Source organism: Haplochromis burtoni, unplaced genomic scaffold (genome assembly GCF_018398535.1).
Source record: "Haplochromis burtoni strain Fernald_Lab_line unplaced genomic scaffold, NCSU_Asbu1 Contig_1, whole genome shotgun sequence".
Taxonomy (NCBI): Eukaryota; Metazoa; Chordata; class Actinopteri; order Cichliformes; family Cichlidae; genus Haplochromis; species Haplochromis burtoni.
Window position 1 is genome coordinate 892,564 of NW_024582362.1, and position 17,344 is coordinate 909,907.

Here is a 17,344-nt window from a genome sequence, read left to right on the forward strand (position 1 = left end):
GTTATCGCAAATTTTCAAATATATATCGTGATAAATATTTTTGGCCATATCGCCCTGCTCTAGTGGGAACATCAACAAAGCCAATTAGAAATCAAAGCATGACTCCAGTGTTCCTTCAAGTAAAGACCTCAGAACTTCTGCAATTTAGCAAATACAACATAGATGTAACAGAATATAAACAAATATTCTTACTCTTCTTTTAAGCAGCCTTTCTTATTGGCCTCCTCTTCATCTTCCTCCTCCTCACCATCATCGTAAGGACCATGGAGGTAGGGATTAAGAGGAGGTGGGCGCCACAAAGAGCCATTTTTAAACATCCTAAAGTCATCTGTTCGCCATTTGGCTGGTGATTCACCCTGAGGAAGTAATAAATCACAGTGAACACATTGATAAAAAGAAGAAACTTAGTGGAATGGCTGGATCCCCCTGAAATTTTGCAACTTTTTTCTCGATAGAAAACTAACCTGCAGTATGGAGTAGAGCTTCCATCGGTAGTATACATGTGCTGGGCTCTGGTTCTCAAATAAAAACCTGTCATAAAAAGACATACACAACCTTTGTAACTCAGCACATAAAGAATTTTAGCTAACAGAATAAAACTACATTTCTATTGTGCAGCTAAGCTCACCTGTACATGGGATTGTTGATCTCTCTGTTCATGATCATGGCTTCAAACATTGGTCCTTCACGCACCACAAACTCGATCATTCGATGGATGAGAGAGAGCAAATTCCTACAAGAAAAACACAGTTAAAGCAAACGGATTCAGACTGGACGGACTCTTGAACACTACTAAAACCTCCCAATTAAAGATTAATTTATTCTTGGTGGTCTGACACACTCAACAGGCTGACTAGGCAAAGACAATTTATGTCACACAATGAAATGCTGCAAGCATAAATGCAGCTGTATTGACCTATACCTGAATAATAAATTTCTACTGTGATATTATATACTTGGTACAGAACGATGCCTAAATCACTCTAAAATCTTACCACAATACCCATTTATTATTTACTATGGCGACGGTTTAAATGACGGGGAATATGAGACAACAGATGACTGTCAGAGTGCGTCACATGACCAGGAATAAATTAACCATCACTGTGGCTACACCTCTGGGCCTACATATAACATCAATGAATACACGCAAAAAATAAAAATATGTATATAAAAACATTTTGTGACAGTACGACATTCATGTCAATTAAAAAAAAAAAAAAAAAGGAAAAGAAAAAGAAAAGAAAAGAGAAGCTTTTTTTTATTGCGTCTACTAAGGTCATGCCTGTGTTCTTTGAAGCTACAGTGCAACAGCTTTTAATTACATTGCACTGCTCGGAACCTTCATATAAAATATCTTTAAGTTCAAATTTCACAATGTGGGGGTGAGTGGAATTGGGAACAACAGGAGCGAGACATTAATAAGACACCGTACTAACAGGAATATTTGTCAGTACAGTGCCTTTCAATTCCCACTCTTTCCTACTAATGTAACGTGAAAAAGCAGTACATGATCTTTGGCTTAAAACGGATTATCTACTAGTGGAGTTGGTACCGACTTAAAACTGTGCAAATGGGAACGTTAGAAGTTCTTCTGTGATAATTTGTAGAGGAAATAAATTGTGCAGGCTGCATACAATTAGCCTAAAGTGGCCAACGAGACAAAGGATGTCTTTCATTTGACAACACAAATCACATTTACTTGTATTGGAGCCGATCGTACCAATGACGGGGTAAAATTCTGTATACTTTCCCAATCCATCCCATGATGCTTTTCAGGTCCCTCGCTGCTGCAGACAGTTCAACTTGTGCTGCTCACCAAGGCCAATGTCAAAGGTCATATATAGACTAATGATGGCAGGTTTGGATTTGTCAGCAGGAGCCAAATTTACTGAGCTCCTCATAGTGACAGAGGCCAAGGGGGGAGACGGTCTGAGTGAGCAATGGTCAGAGAACAGGTTTTCACAACTACGGATCTAGAATCAGCAGATCATGTATGTAGCAGAGTACAACATCACTAAAGTTGAGAAACACGATTTAATGTCTATGTATGGAGTGGGACTGTGAACGTAATGATCTTTTTCTCTAAATAGCATAGTTATTAAGATCTATAATGATGTTTGGCTACACATGTAAAGAAAATATGAATGATGGAGGGATGTGAAACAAACTTCAGTCAGTATTATTCTAGGTACTAGTATGAAGACGCCGTGCAGCTGCCTCAACCATTGCTCATCCACACTGACCAGCCCCCTGTAGCATGCAGTGATCAAATGATCAAATGTATTAGTTTCATTATGGGATGTTTTTTTTCTTTCTAAGTTTGTACACCAATTTAAAAAAAAAAAAGAAAAACATGTACCTTTCTGTTGGGATAACCACTTTGACTATGGCTTGCGACAGAGTCTGTATATGAAGTCACATCAGATAATAAACATAGAATGTGAGTATTGTTACAAAGGCAACAGGTGAAAAATATAAAAAATGCATTTAAAAAGTGCAAAAAGACAATAACTTTCCTTTCCTGCTGTCAGTTTTACTAGAGGCCAAACAACCCTGATACTTTACCATAGTAACACCTCTTTGTAACACTGAGCATTTTGCACACATTGACATTTGATAATGACACTTTCTTACACACAACAACTAATTCAAAATCTAAATCCTGTACTGACTTGCTTATTATGACTAACATCTTACCACCACAATTAACAAAACATTGCCATATCCCATGAGAAAATCCTAGGCTGACGTATTGAATTACCTTGTCGAACTCCTCCTTGTTTTTAGGTGGAGGAAGCAGAGGAGCATTGGGGTTCTTTAGCCTCTCTCGCGGCTGTGCGTTGAATGGGAGGCCAGAGGGAGGCGGGGGGAGTGTATGCTCCATCATAGAAGGAGGGATATAGATGGGATGGGGTGGAATGGGCACACCTTTTCCCCATCCTAATTTCATCTCAAAGTTCATTATCATCTTTCCTATTATGGGAGTAAATGTGCATTAAATTATACACGCACATGTGAACTGGAAAGAAGATAAAAGGATGTAATATAACAACTTAATAAAAGAATTCGAGATTCGTACCATTTAAGTTTTTGAGTGCTCGCTCTGCATCCCTCCTGTTCATGAAAGCCACAAAGCCACAGTTCCTCTCCCGAGCCCTTTCCTCATCTGTCCTCGGCCACATGATTTTCACACTTGCCAGCGGGCCATACCGGCCAAACTCTTGGCACAGCATCTCTTCGTTCATCTATGAAGTAAATGATACAAATTGAGAAACACAGACATTGCATAAATATTTCCCATTCTGAATTAAGGGCATATGTAGCAAATTTTGAAGGATTAGCAACATGCTTAAGCCCCTCCTTTTATGGCATGCTTTACATTACTTCCACTTCATGCATGTTTAGATACAAACCTGTGGATTGATGTTTCCAAGGTACAAGTTAGTAGTGGATGGATCTCCAACGTCATGGGAACCTGGTGCACAGTCATCCAGAACTGCAGACACAGAGAAGAGAAAAGAATTTCCTGCTGCTGTCTGACAGGACCAACATTATTTTCTTAGCAAGATAAAGGTATTCACGGTCACTATATTAAGTCAAAATTACCACTGGACGGACGGTTTCTTCGTGAAGAACCATCCGCTAAAAGAAGCAGAAAAGCAGTATAAATTTTGTTTCAGGGTAGATGTGGACAAAGGGACAGAGGGTGGCGTAAGGCAGGAAAGGGCCCTGTCAGGCCAAGTTAGTGCACGTAAGGCAGTCACGCGACTTAAACAACACTTACAGGAGCGTCTTCCATCTGTCCCAGAGAGCGGTTCGAAGCGACTAACACGTCCTTTCATCTTGTGTCTTTCATCTCGCTCTTCCTGTATTCTACAAGACACAGACACATATCACAGCTGATTAAAATCTGTGTTTAATATATTACAACTTTAATAACCACACCAAAAGTCTTAGGAACAGCTAATCTCTGCCACTAAAATATTTTAACACCTTCCTGTGTTAAAACTTACTGTTTAAGTTCTTCTTTGAAGAGCTCCAAATTACTCTTCTTCTTTTCCTTTTCACTGCTCTTCTTTAAGCCCTACAATGAGGAAACCAGGTAAGTGTTATTCAATGCAAAAGTTAGACGAGATGCTTCTCATTCTCAGAAACAGTACTTACATGCCGTTTGTCTAATGCTAAAAATTGTGGCGGAGTTTCCAAAGGCAGGATGCTTTTTGGTTGGGTCTCAAAACGTGACTTAGGCTTGTACAACTTTCCTCTCTTGTCATCAGAAGCCGCTTCCTCTGCAAGGAGAAAACCTTTTTTTAGTTTTCGCCCTCCAATCACATTACTATTTCAATTTCCGAAGTAAAAAAGGTTTGGTGAACTGTTCTTTAACATTTGCATATTTTGCAATCAGTTTGAGAAATATATAATGCAAAACGTATACCTTTCGTTGCATTTGCAATGCCACCACGGACAAAAGCTTTGACTTTTCCCTCCCCTCCTCCTTCAAAAGCAGCAAGAAACTCCTCATAAATTTCAGCTGCCGCTCGTTCATCTTCCTGAACACACACGCGCACAAAGGTGTCAAAGTAAATAAGTCATATAAATCTCTAACAGCTATTACTCATGCAGAGAATATTGTGCAAAAGGAAAATCCATACTTACTTTTTTCTTTATTTCATCTTGTTCCTTTTTGCTGAGGGTTCTCTTTGCCACTGCCATCTTGCCAATGCTGAAAGACTTCAGTTTGCTCTCAAGCAGCGCCTGTACATGTCAACAAAGTATGGTTGTTTTCACCAGGTATTTAATAAGCACACATTACGACTATTTAATAACTGGAAACAACCACGACTTGTTCAAGTAATGTTGAGTCCTGCTATTATTATTATTTAATATGCCTAACAATTATCCCGTAAACAGGTAACTTCAGCGCGGACTGTAGCCGCTGGTTTATAAAGTCGGCTGTATTAAATAGGCGCCGGCAACCGTTACTCAGACATTTAACACTAATTATTTAAGTATAATACATTACACATTTACGACCAAGCTGCAGCTGGAGACCAGGAAAGATGAAGAAATTAGCTAAATTAACAAGAGGCCTAAGAAGTCGTCTTTTGGTGCAGCGCCACGGACTGAATGCATTGCGCTAAACGGCGAATGACGGTTAGGCCCCAGCTCCCAAATGCTTAATTTACTATTTCCACACTGAAATATACAACCACTGTACGTCATCCAGAAGACAATGCACGTGTAAAGCTTGTGATTTGCGAACAAGTTTATTCCTGTGATAACTGCTTCCATTAATCCAGTTTATGGTGACCAACACATTAGCTTAGCTTAGCTAAAACCAGCCAGTGTGGCTGCGGCGCCTCAGTTAGCCGTAGCGCGGCAGTGTTAGCAGACACTGTTGCGCACACTCCCTGTTGTGGTCTTTTACAGCAAACAGCTAGTGCTGTTCAAGCACAAGATTATTTGCACAGTTCTCATTACAACAGGTGCAAGTGAGCTAAAACAACTACAAACTATAAGTTTACCTTAGCGCTAGCTTTCTGAGAGCCACCAGGCGTTCGGTCCGCCATCTTTTGTGGAACTGAAATGAATCGATCGCCGAGCTGATGATAGTGGCAACTGTGAAACTCCAGGCGTCGCAATCAATCACAGAATCGCCGATGCTTCCCATCTCTCTTCTTTCAGTTTCTCAAGCGCGACACAAGGATTCAAAATTCTATCACGTACTAAAACTATAAATATGTATAAATTAATAAAATTAATACCACTATTACACTACGGAAGCGTAGAGCTGCCACCCAGGCAAAAGAAAAATACAAGTGTATCACGTTATAACGTGAAAGGTTTATTGTTCTAACAATATACTATCATGTTTGTACAATATACTATCATGTTTGTACAATATACTTTTCACGTTTGAACAACATAATATCACGTTCGTACAATATACATAATTATCACGTTCGTACAATATAGGATCACGTTCGTACAATATAGGATCACGTTCGTACAATATAAATATTATATTGTACGAACGTGATAATTATGTATATTGTAATAACGTGATATTATGTTGTTCAAACGTGAAAAGTATATTGTACAAACATGATAGTATATTGTACAAACAGGAAAAGTATCTTGTTAGAACAATAAACCTTTCACGTTATAACGTGATACACTTCTATTTTTCTTTTGCCTGGGTGGCAGCTCTACGCTTCCGTACTACGCTTCCGTAAACTCTCATTTGCTGCTCTAAGTGACTTCGATCTCACTCTATCCTTTTTGTTTGTTTGTTTTTGTCCCCACTGAAAATTCCGATGTGAATGGTGTGTATATGCCATAATCAGCATGCAGGTTCCGTATAATTCAAACTGCAGATTCAGACTAAGATATCAGGGTAAATAAACAAAGAATGAAGGAGCCTAAATATTAACACACGTGTACCAGTGCAAGAAAATAAGGTAATTTCACTATTCATGAAATTTAAAAACAAATGACATGGACTGAGCATTTCAAGAAATGCAAATGGACAAATAGGTAACATCTAAAATAGAAATAATAATTATATAATCAAATCAACAACATAATATGATGGCGAGAACAGCACATTTTTGACTTGGAATTTGAGTGATAATAAAATTGCTTACACCATAGTTTGTCCAGCAGGTGGTGCTCTCTTTCAATCCTCAGATGACCCCTTTGCAGCACACAACTCTAACAAGCCATATTTCATGTAATTGTATTTTGTATTCAGTTTATAGAGATATATAAAATATAAAATAAAAAAATAAGATTGGAGAACACAACACAAGTTGCCTCATTCACCTTTAGGCACATGCAGGTATTTGAATTCAGAAATATACACGTTGATCGGAATGTGAAACCATGCATAGATAACTTCTGGAGTCAAGTATATTCATGCCATCTCCTTAAAGGTTTTTCGTTTTCAAGCCAACTAATGCAAGCGCCCACTCCCTCCCCTCCCAGCGCGTCTTTAACCCCCCCTGAGGGGAAAAAAAAAAGAAAGAAAGAAAAAAAAAAAGACATGTGCACCCTGCGCCCCGTCCCTCCTACCACGCAGAACAAACGCTATATTCATCTGCTTGCTTGAGTTTTCCGTTGCTGAAACTCCTTACAGGAGCTCCTGGGTACTTTTCCCCTCCGTTTTAGCCTGTTGAGCACAATGCCATTCACGCCACCGGGCGAAAACAGGCGAAGCTCCTGCTCCGTTTTCCCAACAATGTGGGGAACATGCAGTATTTTTTGCGCATGGACTCTACTGTTCTTGACAGAAGTCTGTGCGCAGTCCCAGCAGAGGTACTTCTTTATTTACTTTTTACCCCAAACTCAAATTTTCTTGAAAGATTTATTAGATTAAAAAAGTAAGGATCCCATTTAGCCTTTTGAAAATCACCGTCAGATGACTGGAGTTGGAAGATTATTGTGCAGTATGGGCTGCCTCGGGACATGTGGCGAGGAACTGAATGCACTGAATCCAATGGATATTATCAACTTTGTTTTTAAATTTTGCTGTAATGCACCGTTATTATTTTATTTATATGTATAGAAAATATCTTTCTCCTCAGACCAATCTTTACATGTGGCGGAAACATCACAGGAGAGTCTGGAGTAATCGGGAGCCAGGGGTACCCAGGAGTTTACCCTCCAAATACCAAATGTGTGTGGAGAATCACAGTGAGTCCAGTTGTGTTTTTCATTCATAGCATATGATGACAGTGATAAAGCATTGTTCATTAAAAATAAATACAGTATGACAATCTTTGTCTTAGTCCAAACTCCTAATTTCCTTCTAAAAATAGTTAACCACAGCCGCAGTTAGCTTAGGGCAATCTTTGCTGAGTGGTTCTGTGATGTTTTTGTACTTTATTGCAGTGAAGCTGATGATTAGGTTGGAAAAACGGCATAAGCTGGGTTAAAATGCACAATTAGGTTAAATGTTTGAGAGTATTAAAGTAACAATATTCAGTATTTAGGTCTATGCTCATTTATTTGTTATGCCATCTAATAATAATAATAATTTAACTAAGCATTCTCCAACTCCCCACCCAGGTCCCGGAGGGCAAGGTGGTGGTACTGTCATTCCGCTTCATTGATCTGGAGAACGACAACCTGTGTCGCTATGATTATGTGGATGTCTACAGCGGCCATGTCAATGGACAGAGACTGGGTCGCTTCTGTGGAACGTTCAAGCCAGGAGCCCTTGTTTCCACAGGCAACAAGATGCTCCTGCAGATGGTATCCGATGCCAACACTGCTGGGAGTGGCTTCCTGGCTGTTTTCTCTGCTGCCCATACACATGAGCGAGGTAAGAAAACATGGGGAGAAGAAGAAGCTTGGGCATGCTTCCTCTTAACACAGCTGTCTTAGTCAAAGGTGCCAAGTTTGCAAGGGTAGCAGAACATCTTGCTGCTATCCAAGCATGTAATGCAGAAATATGTGGAGCTTCTGTAATGTTACTAAGAAGTAAATCTTACCTTGTTTGTATGCAGACACCCAGTAAAACAACAGGATGTATCCGTTCGTGTAGTGCTCAGTAAGAGCAGGTCTGTGGGCTAAAAGTCCATGTGGATTAAAAGAAATCTGCTTTTTAACTCTTCTCGCACTGTGATGTGGAATTTCTCATGTTTTTTGGCTATTGTGCTGCAAGGCAAAGGTCAGAAATTTCACTTAGAGCCTTTAGCGTTTTCCTCACTGGGCCATCTACTGTTTTTAGAAGTTTAATGTCTGGTTTTCTGTACCGTAGGAGCTGACAGCTGTAGTGGACAGTGTCAATTAACCAGTCAGCCAGGCTCTTACACGCTGGCAGAGAGACTGTTGCTATCCTGTCTTTAAACATGGTTAAAACTCTGCTGCACCACGTGTCACCCATTTGTAGAGATTTGTTTTCTTCAATTTGCTAAATGTATTTTTTTACATGCTGGAAAGGCAGAATCAGTTAAAGTATATGTCATAAGGAACGCGTGTTTTTAAGCGATTCGATCCTTTGAGAGTTTGTGTTTTTTCTGAACTGATGTTCCTCTGATGGCAGTTATTTTTAAACCCACAGATGACTAATGACAGACTTGCTTTTTATGGTGTTCATAACGACAAAAAGGCAGTGAGAGCCCCTAGACGCAGTTAATAACACGAGCACATTACTGACTCACCATTATAGCTTTTAAAAGATTGCTAAATAACATTCATTATTTCATTCAAGCAATAACAGGAGCAGAATTTAGCTAATTAATTGTGTAATCATAGCACTAACTTCAGTCATTTCTCTTCAGGGGACCAGTACTGTGGAGGGAGGCTGGTTAAGCCCTCTGGGACTTTCAAAACACCCAACTGGCCTGAGAAGGACTACCCAGCTGGAGTGACCTGCTCCTGGCATATAGTAGCACCAAAGAACCAGGTCATACATTAAAATTTTTACTTAAAAAAATTAGTAAATGCAAATGTTTCTTTCTGAATAACTGGCCTCAAATGAACTGAAATTCCAGGAGATTGTGCAAAAGTTTTGAGTCACTCCTAATTTCTTTATATTTTGCTTCCAAGGAGACACTCTGTTTTGTCATTTTTTAAAGTGCTGTTTAGCAATACTTCTTCAGGCTTTCTGGAGGGTTTTCAAAGGCTTTCTTTGAACATTGGCTGCTTTTTCACTCATTTTCAGGCCAGTCCTTGTACCTGAACATTTTCAGGGGAATATCTTTGTTTGTTTGTTTCTTTATTAGGCCACAATATCTGTGCACCATTCAAATATCAAACACAGTTTGACAGGCAGAATATAGTATTTTTGTAACAACAGAGTGATTCCCAAAGAGTTTTTAGAGGAAAATTGTCATATCTTGACATGGTGTGTGATGTGTGCTTAGAAAATCTGAGGAAACTGGAGAAGCTATCCACAGCAGATAAACAGAGTTTTGTAAATAAATGAAGATACAGAAGTTTTTCATCTAGTCATTTTTCCGTGCATGTTTTCCCTCTATATCAATGATGAGTTCTTTTAAGAAATCTCAGTGAGTCGCAGGTGGAGTATATCTTTTCAAAAATGACAGCATACACTTTAGTCAGATGATGCACCCTAGGGCCTGTTATAAGCTTTTGCTAGAAAAAAGAGGAATACTTTATAACTTGTCTCCTGCTGCAGATTATTGAGGTGAAGTTCGAGAAGTTCGATGTGGAACGAGACAACTACTGCCGCTACGACCACGTCTCCATTTTCAACGGGCCGGAAATAAACGATGCGAAGAGGATTGGCAAATACTGCGGAGACAGCCCCCCAGCGTAGGTGATTTCTGTCATGCTGTAGAGTTCATTTTCACTAAACCATCATGTGATGTCATCTCAGTTCATCCTCAGTCTGCTTTCCCGTGCTGCTCTGTAGGCCGGTGTTGTCGGAGGGGAATCAGCTCCTAATCCAGTTCCTGTCAGATCTCAGCCTGACTGCCGACGGCTTCATTGGGCACTACAAATTCAGACCAAAGAAATTCCCCACCACAACAGTACTGCCTGCAACTACCACACAGCCAGTCACCACCAGGCCAATACGTAGGTAGCAGCTTATATTCAATAGAAACCATTAAAAAACTTCTAACATCCACAGACTTCTAATATCTGCATTAGCTGATTTGACTGTATTTGCTTTGTGCTGCTGGATTCTTTGATAACATGTGGGATTTTATCTCCTTCTTTCAACTTGAGAAGGATCTAAAATCTGCTTCCAATAGCAAATGTAGGCAAGAGAAGGAAAGAGCGAGGTGCTTAAGTAGTAGTACAGTGTGCTGCTTGTGGCCATGCATTCTGCTACTGTCCCCACACATGTGGCTCACATAAGAGCAAATGCTCTGCTCACGTAAATAGATTATAGCAGTCAGCCAGTGAGTCAATAGAACATACTGGAAAGTGTAGTCCAATTACAGATGTAGCCAAGCACATGTTGTAACACAGCATATGCTAAAACTATGTGTTATGCTCATAAGACTTTTCTCTTGTGTAAACTGTACATAACACAAGGGGTGGGCGTGCGTCTGCACCTGCAATCACAGCTCATTTTCATAGTCAGACTCGCATTCCCACACATTGTTGTTTTTTTCCGTCACTCAGGCCAGGTTATTTTGGCGCCCCCCTGCTATGATGTCATGCTGTGTCACTGCTTTCTGGTTGGCTTATCTCCCCCCCTCACCCGACTTTCCCCTCCACAGTAAGAAAAATATTTGCACAGTCACATTGTATTTACTTCAAGCCTCAGTTCTTTCCTTTATGGATTCTCTTCTATCTTTAACTTCAAAAACAGACGTTCCCTCGCCACATAATCGAGCTATTGTCTGTGATACTGACAGCCATCCATCTGTAGAGACACTTGTGTTACCAAGAATACTCAGTAAATAGGCTGCAGCAGAAGCAGATGGCAACATAACTTACATGCCCGCGTCACTGGTGGGCAAAATTACAGAGGCTGATTTTTGTGTGTGTGTCTTTCTTTTTCTCTCTGTGCAGCTCTGAAGTACTCTGTTGCCCTGTGCCGGCAGAAATGCAAAAGACAAGGAACGCTTGAGAGCAATTACTGCTCCAGCAATTTTGGTGAGAACATAAAAGCTTACTGTAACTTATCAAAAACCACATTAAGCCATAGTCACTAATACATTCCAGCCATTTTTGTATCATTTAACATATCTGCTTTCACAAATACTAATCCTAAACAGCTTGAATTGCAGATTCTCTGAAGATATATATGAGTAGACCCCATGCTGACAGCCAAAACTCTCCTTAAGTAGCAGTTTATAGTCCTGATTATGTTGCTATCTTTGCTCTGTGATTGTTTTTCCCTTACACATCTCAAAGACTTCCTTGATAGCCTGTCAAGAAGTGAATGATTGCATACAGTAGGGCACGGTTACCTGTAGTTTAAACACACACTCATACTCAGCCACTGACTGTAGGCAAAGTGGCAATAAATGAAGGCGTTTATTCAGGCTCGGCAATCTGACACATGCGGTTTGTGTCGAGGAAAAGGGGGAAAAAAGGAAAGACGAGTGATGTGGCGGCGAATGCAGAAAAAGTCGTTTTTATGTGATCGGCGCATCTGAATGAAACAGGGAGACGAGACATGACAAGGCTGAAAATAGCTGGTCCAATCACTGCTGGTATTTTAAAATAATCAAATTATGTGGCATCTACACATTAAATCATCAAATACAGCTCGCTGGTTTATGTAACAGTAGCAACAGATATAATAGCACGACTAAAACAGGCAGTCCTCTGGCTAATTTCATCCCTGTCAGGAAATGAAACAGGCAGCATGTGAAGTCCAGACACATTGGTACCATCAGGTTAAAGAATCCTGTTCATGCTGAATGAGCCGTGCCTCCTCCTCCACTCCACCGGCTCCAGTATCACTCAGCTGTCACTGCTAAACGTCACTTCTCCACCAGCCGTGGAAACAAACGGCAAAACTGTATGTTTTTCTTTTGTGAGAGCTGGTCTGTCTAAACAGGAAATGGCTGAAACTTCACCCCGCACACTGGTCGCATTGTTTAAGCAGAATCAGACAGGAAAATAAACCTGGAACAAAGTAGCAAAGTATCTCTGCTCTGAGCAGTTAAACTGTCAGATGATTTATAATGACGTTATCGCCTTGATTTCTTTCTGTCTGTGTGACACTAATGATGTCCCACGTTCAATTTCCTCTTGTTTGATAGAGTTGGAATTCTTTGATGTTGTATTAAAGGGAGCTTTTACCTTATAGATGGATAAGGAAGCTTTAAAAAAAAAGGTCACAAGGGTGTAGCGCTCAGAGCCTGAAAGGAAATGTATAGAGTCTATGCTGTTAATCCACAGTGACATTTTTAAAGACAGGCTGCACTTCAAAGAAGCGGAGTTGAGATGTAGCACGCACATATTGTTCACAGCTCTCTCAGATATGAATATGATAACCAAACGTGAATGTGAGGATGAGGGGCTAGTACTGGCAGTTGCCATAATTTATTAACAGAGGGATGTTCAACATAGCATTTCTGAACATTCTGGTTTTCTTTAGAAAGCATAAATAGTTTCTTTTTGCACACAACAATTTAATTAATTCATAGAAAACAAAACCCAAACATTTCTAGGGTCAGTATTATTATACAAACAGACTTTTTAATTGAACCATAGCACAATCACTGCTGTGCATTGATGTGCTTTTACTTTGTAATGCTCAAAACTTGTACAATCAAGTTAAAACCGAGGGTTATCTTCCAATTTACATAGAGTAGATAAACCTCAGCAAGGGTTTGAGCTATCACTTGAGAAAGCATGATGCCAAAAACAAAAGATATCACTTTAGACTTGAGAAAAAGAATTGTTGAGGCTCACTAAGCAGGAGGTGGATATACAAAGTTATCACAGTGTTTCCAAGTGTCTAAAACTGGAGTGAGAAGCATCATCAAGAATTTCAAAGAGAGCCACAGAGTACAGAACAATGTTGGCAGAGGTAGGAAGTTAAAAATTTCAAAGAATCTGGAAAGAAAAATAGTGAGAGATGTGCCTAAAGACCCCAGAACAAGTGCCAAGACAAAGCAAGACCAGCAAAGTTGGATATTATAGTCTGCACAAGGTTGGAGGCCAAGTAAAACTCCACTTTTTGCAGAAGAGACGCTTTTAAAGCAATTCAATTCATTTTTAAGGAATCAAATCACAACAACGGTTGCCTTTACATTGCAAGGTAAACCATACAATAATACAGAGAAAACAGTGAGAACCCAAACAATCAGAGCAAAACAATATGAGCAAAACCTTTGGCAACAGTGGGAAAGAAAAACTCCCTTTTAACAGGAAGAAACCCCCTGTTGTAGGTGAGGGGAAGAAGACTGAGGTACTGTAGCACTTGCGGGAGCCATTGCAGTTGTAGTTTTCTATACAAGAAAATGTATCTGTGGATTTTACATGTATGTATTCTGTCTGTAAAGGCCTTTTTGGGGAGTTATATACACTATTTTTCTAAGAAATGTTTCAGTAATTTTTCATCTGCTTTTTGTGTTTACAACAGTGATAACTGGAACTGTTATTACAGCGGTGATTAGAGGTGGAAGTATGCACGCCACCGTCTCTATTATCAACGTGTATAAAGAAGGCAACCTGGCAATCCAGCAGGCAGGAAAGACAATGAGCACCAAGATCGTTATCCTGTGCAAAAAGTGCCCAGTTATCAGAAGAGGTGAGTGTACAGCGTAGAGATGAAATTAATTTTTCTCAGTGTCCTCGATGTAATTTCCCCCCCGGTTATTATCTGCAATATGATGACATTGTATAGATGCTGGTTGACTGTTTTGAATAACTTATGGCTCTGAGTTTGCCTCCTGTGATGCGCTGTCACTCTCAGTTGAGGCGTTAGGTGAGCGGCAGAACTCACTGTCCAAACAGTCAATTCAACTCTAAGTACTGTAAGTTTATATGTATGCATATAAACATATAGTATACAGACCTGCTGTGGGCAGATTCTCACATTTTGGCCTCCCTGAATGTCTCTGCCATTCTGCCACTGCATTCAGGTTTTTTTTGTGTGACCTCACTAGGCTTGAACTACATCTTCATGGGCCAGGTGGACGAGGAGGGCCGTGGAAAGATCGCCCCGCACCACTTTGTTATGGCGTTTAAGACAAAGAACCAAAAAGGACTCAACGTTTTGATAAACAAGCAGTGCTGAGTTCCGGTAGCTCTGGTGATCTTCTGTTAACTGGTCTGCTCAAGGCTCATCTGTGGATGGAAATTATTACATGAAAAAAAACAAAAGCAATCTCCTTCTCAAGAACACAAACGAAGGATATGAAAACAAATCTGAATGCGTTTGCGGAGCTGCCGCTGCAAATCATGGAAACTACATGATTTATTCAGTTGATGGAAACTTTGTGTGTTCAGTCATTTTCCTGTCCAGTTACGGTAAAAAGAAAGTACATCCTCTGTCACTTCTTATATTTTATGTGTTAGGATAATAAATACATTTAAAAAATGTAATCAAATTTATTTATTTAGCAAAAAACAAGTCAAAAAGGTAGAAGCCACTTGTAGAACAGCCAATTTCAGTAGGTTAGTAAGAGTCAATAGCTTTAAGAACCTATTTTAGCAGCAATAACTAGAAATTAGTTGTATGACTTTTCAGTCTCACATCCTTCTGGATGAATTCTTAAGATCCTGTCCAGCACTGGACTTTGATTGGGCCACTGTATCACCTTGATTCTTTTTTTTTCAGCAATTCTGTTGTAGATTTGCTGGAATGTTTGGGATCATTGTCCTGTGCCAAGTTTAGTGAAAACCAAACAGCATATAAGCATGAAGACCTCATACAGGCTGCCAAGTACCGCACCATAGTGGAGGGGTGATGATCACAGGACCTGGACACTGTGCAGTCACTGAACTCACCGTGAGCTCTCTATACAAAAGGACGACCAGTTTCAGCCCCGCATTAGCTGTCAGAGAGATGGCCTCACATTTGACTGTAGAATATTTTGGGATACAAAGGAGCTATGATATGCTGTTTGTGGTTTTTGACAAACGTGAGACTGTGGATTATGACCAAACACTCACTTTGGTTTCACGTGTCCAAAGCACATTGTTCCAGAAATCTTGTGGTTTGTTCAGATATAGCTTTCCAAACCTAAGCCATGCTGCCAAGTACTTTGGATGAGAGGAGGCTTTTGCCTTGCAACCCTTCCAAATAAGCCACACTTGTTCAGTCTCTGTCTAATTGTGCTACCATCCAGTTTACTGAGGCCTGTAGAGTCTGAGATGTAGCGGCCTGACCTTGAAGTGAATTAGCTGGGATGTCCACTCCTGGGAAGATTGGCACCTGTGAATATTTTTAATGACTGTATAGAACAGGGATGTCAAACACAAGGCCCGCGGGCCAGAATTGGCCCAGTGACCAGAATCGGCCTGAAAAGATTCCAATCTGGCCCACTGGCCGGCTTCGGAAACAAACACACTTACACACACAAAAACATGCATCCTTGCCGTAGAGCAGCTCTCAGCAATAGTTTCTTCTCTAAGATCATCGCTGATGTCTTTCCTCTTTGGCTTTGTGTTAACACACAGCTGAAGACACCAGACAATAGAAAACTGCCAAAACTTGCGTGTCACATAGGGGCTCACACTCGATGACGATCAGTTCATCGAATGCATTGGTTAGCAGCTGCTTTCTCCTCATTGGCATCTTAACTCACATGTAAGCAGTAAGGGCGTACATACTGCTTCTGCATTTAAGGGTTAGTTTTTGTGTAATATGTCATGTTTTGTAGTCCATCTGAATCTGATTTTGAGCCCTGCTAAGGAGCAGGTGGTTTTTATTATGTCCTGATACATAAAACCTTAGAAGTCAAAGTGAGTGTACTTTACTTTTTGTTTGTTTGTTTTTCTTTCTTTCTCTTTCTCTCTCTTTTTTTTTTTTTACCATGACTGTAAATCGGATGATTACAGAACAAACAAGACACGGAGAAATTCCCATCTGTCTTCAATTACTCGAGGTTTTCGCATTCATGTCATGATTCTAGCACAGGATTGAACTGACCCCAGTCACCGGTGTCTGAAATAGGCAGAACACCAATTTATTATAATGTTTCATAAGATAAACATTATTCATATTTTAAAAATTCGGTGTGCATGCACATCTGTTCTGGGATTCCATAGTGGCAGTTTTCCTCAGAGTATTCCATATTCTGCCTTTCAGTTTTACCCTTTGAGGCTCTTGAATACAATGTGAATAAAGGATGGGGCTGATGCATTAAATAAAGATGTCAGTTTGGCGGACCAGTCATTAATTTAACAAGCTTAATATCCACAGGGGGGATTTGTTGCAGCTATTTGTCGTAGCTTTAATGATGGTTTAGCACCTGCCATTAAATTCCCAAGTTCGGTTTTAATGGGCAGGTTTGGAAGTGTTAATTGTGGTGATTTAATGTGCAATATTTAATACATGCAATATTCTTTCAGTTCTTCTGGTTTCACGCCAACCAAGCGAGGAGCTTATTTGCTGAAGCTTTTTTCTCGAGCATCATCGTCATTATGATATTTTCTTAGTGTCTTTTTTTAGAAGCAAAGGTATGAAATGAAAACTATTTTCTTATGGAAAAAACTTTAATAATATTATTTATATTTTATTTTTGTCATCTGTCCAAATAAAACGCTTTCACCACTTTAGATTGTTCCTCTTTTTGTGTAAGACTTTTCACCTGGGAGAATGCCACATAATATCTGGTCTGTTTAGAGCGGTCGAGGCAAACACGCTCTGCTAAGCATCAGAATGGATGAGGTGTTTGTAGCGCAACTCTCTCGTGGAGCGGACAGCTCGGGGATTGGCTGAATAGTTTTG

At 40.0% G+C, this 17,344-nt stretch overlaps 2 protein-coding genes across 2 annotated transcripts in view; one reads left to right on the top strand and one right to left on the bottom strand.

The window, feature by feature from the left end:
- LOC102295301 (U2 snRNP-associated SURP domain containing) overlaps positions 1–5,634 on the bottom strand; it is a gene marked incomplete in the record, with an annotated part of 20,584 nt that extends 14,950 nt beyond the window's left edge. Inside the window, 14 exon segments of the mRNA XM_014341228.2 lie at positions 193–356; positions 465–531; positions 629–733; positions 2,363–2,406; positions 2,765–2,976; positions 3,083–3,248; positions 3,417–3,499; positions 3,610–3,645; positions 3,788–3,876; positions 4,017–4,087; positions 4,168–4,292; positions 4,439–4,553; positions 4,660–4,758; positions 5,529–5,634. Coding sequence (XP_014196714.1) covers positions 193–356; positions 465–531; positions 629–733; positions 2,363–2,406; positions 2,765–2,976; positions 3,083–3,248; positions 3,417–3,499; positions 3,610–3,645; positions 3,788–3,876; positions 4,017–4,087; positions 4,168–4,292; positions 4,439–4,553; positions 4,660–4,758; positions 5,529–5,573 — 1,421 coding nt within the window.
- Positions 5,635–7,071: 1,437 nt separating this feature from the next.
- pcolce2b (procollagen C-endopeptidase enhancer 2b) lies at positions 7,072–17,152 on the top strand. Its single transcript, XM_005912343.2, has 9 exons — positions 7,072–7,320; positions 7,590–7,698; positions 8,074–8,329; positions 9,291–9,415; positions 10,151–10,287; positions 10,388–10,551; positions 11,500–11,583; positions 14,030–14,197; positions 14,556–17,152. Exons 1-9 carry the CDS (start codon positions 7,187–7,189, stop codon positions 14,684–14,686), a joined length of 1,308 nt encoding a protein of 435 aa, XP_005912405.1. The 5' UTR covers positions 7,072–7,186; the 3' UTR covers positions 14,687–17,152.
- Positions 17,153–17,344: the final 192 nt, after the last annotated feature.

What these genes read in the sequence shown, in the direction of transcription:
- pcolce2b (XM_005912343.2), top strand. Translation starts at nt 7,187, where the DNA reads ATGCCATTCACGCCACCGGGCGAAAACAGGCGAAGCTCCTGCTCCGTT. An exon ending in TGCCCATACACATGAGCGAG is followed by an intron (nt 8,330 to 9,290) that starts GTAAGAAAACAT and finishes ATTTCTCTTCAG; the next exon opens with GGGACCAGTACTGTGGAGGG. An exon ending in TAGTAGCACCAAAGAACCAG is followed by an intron (nt 9,416 to 10,150) that starts GTCATACATTAA and finishes CTCCTGCTGCAG; the next exon opens with ATTATTGAGGTGAAGTTCGA.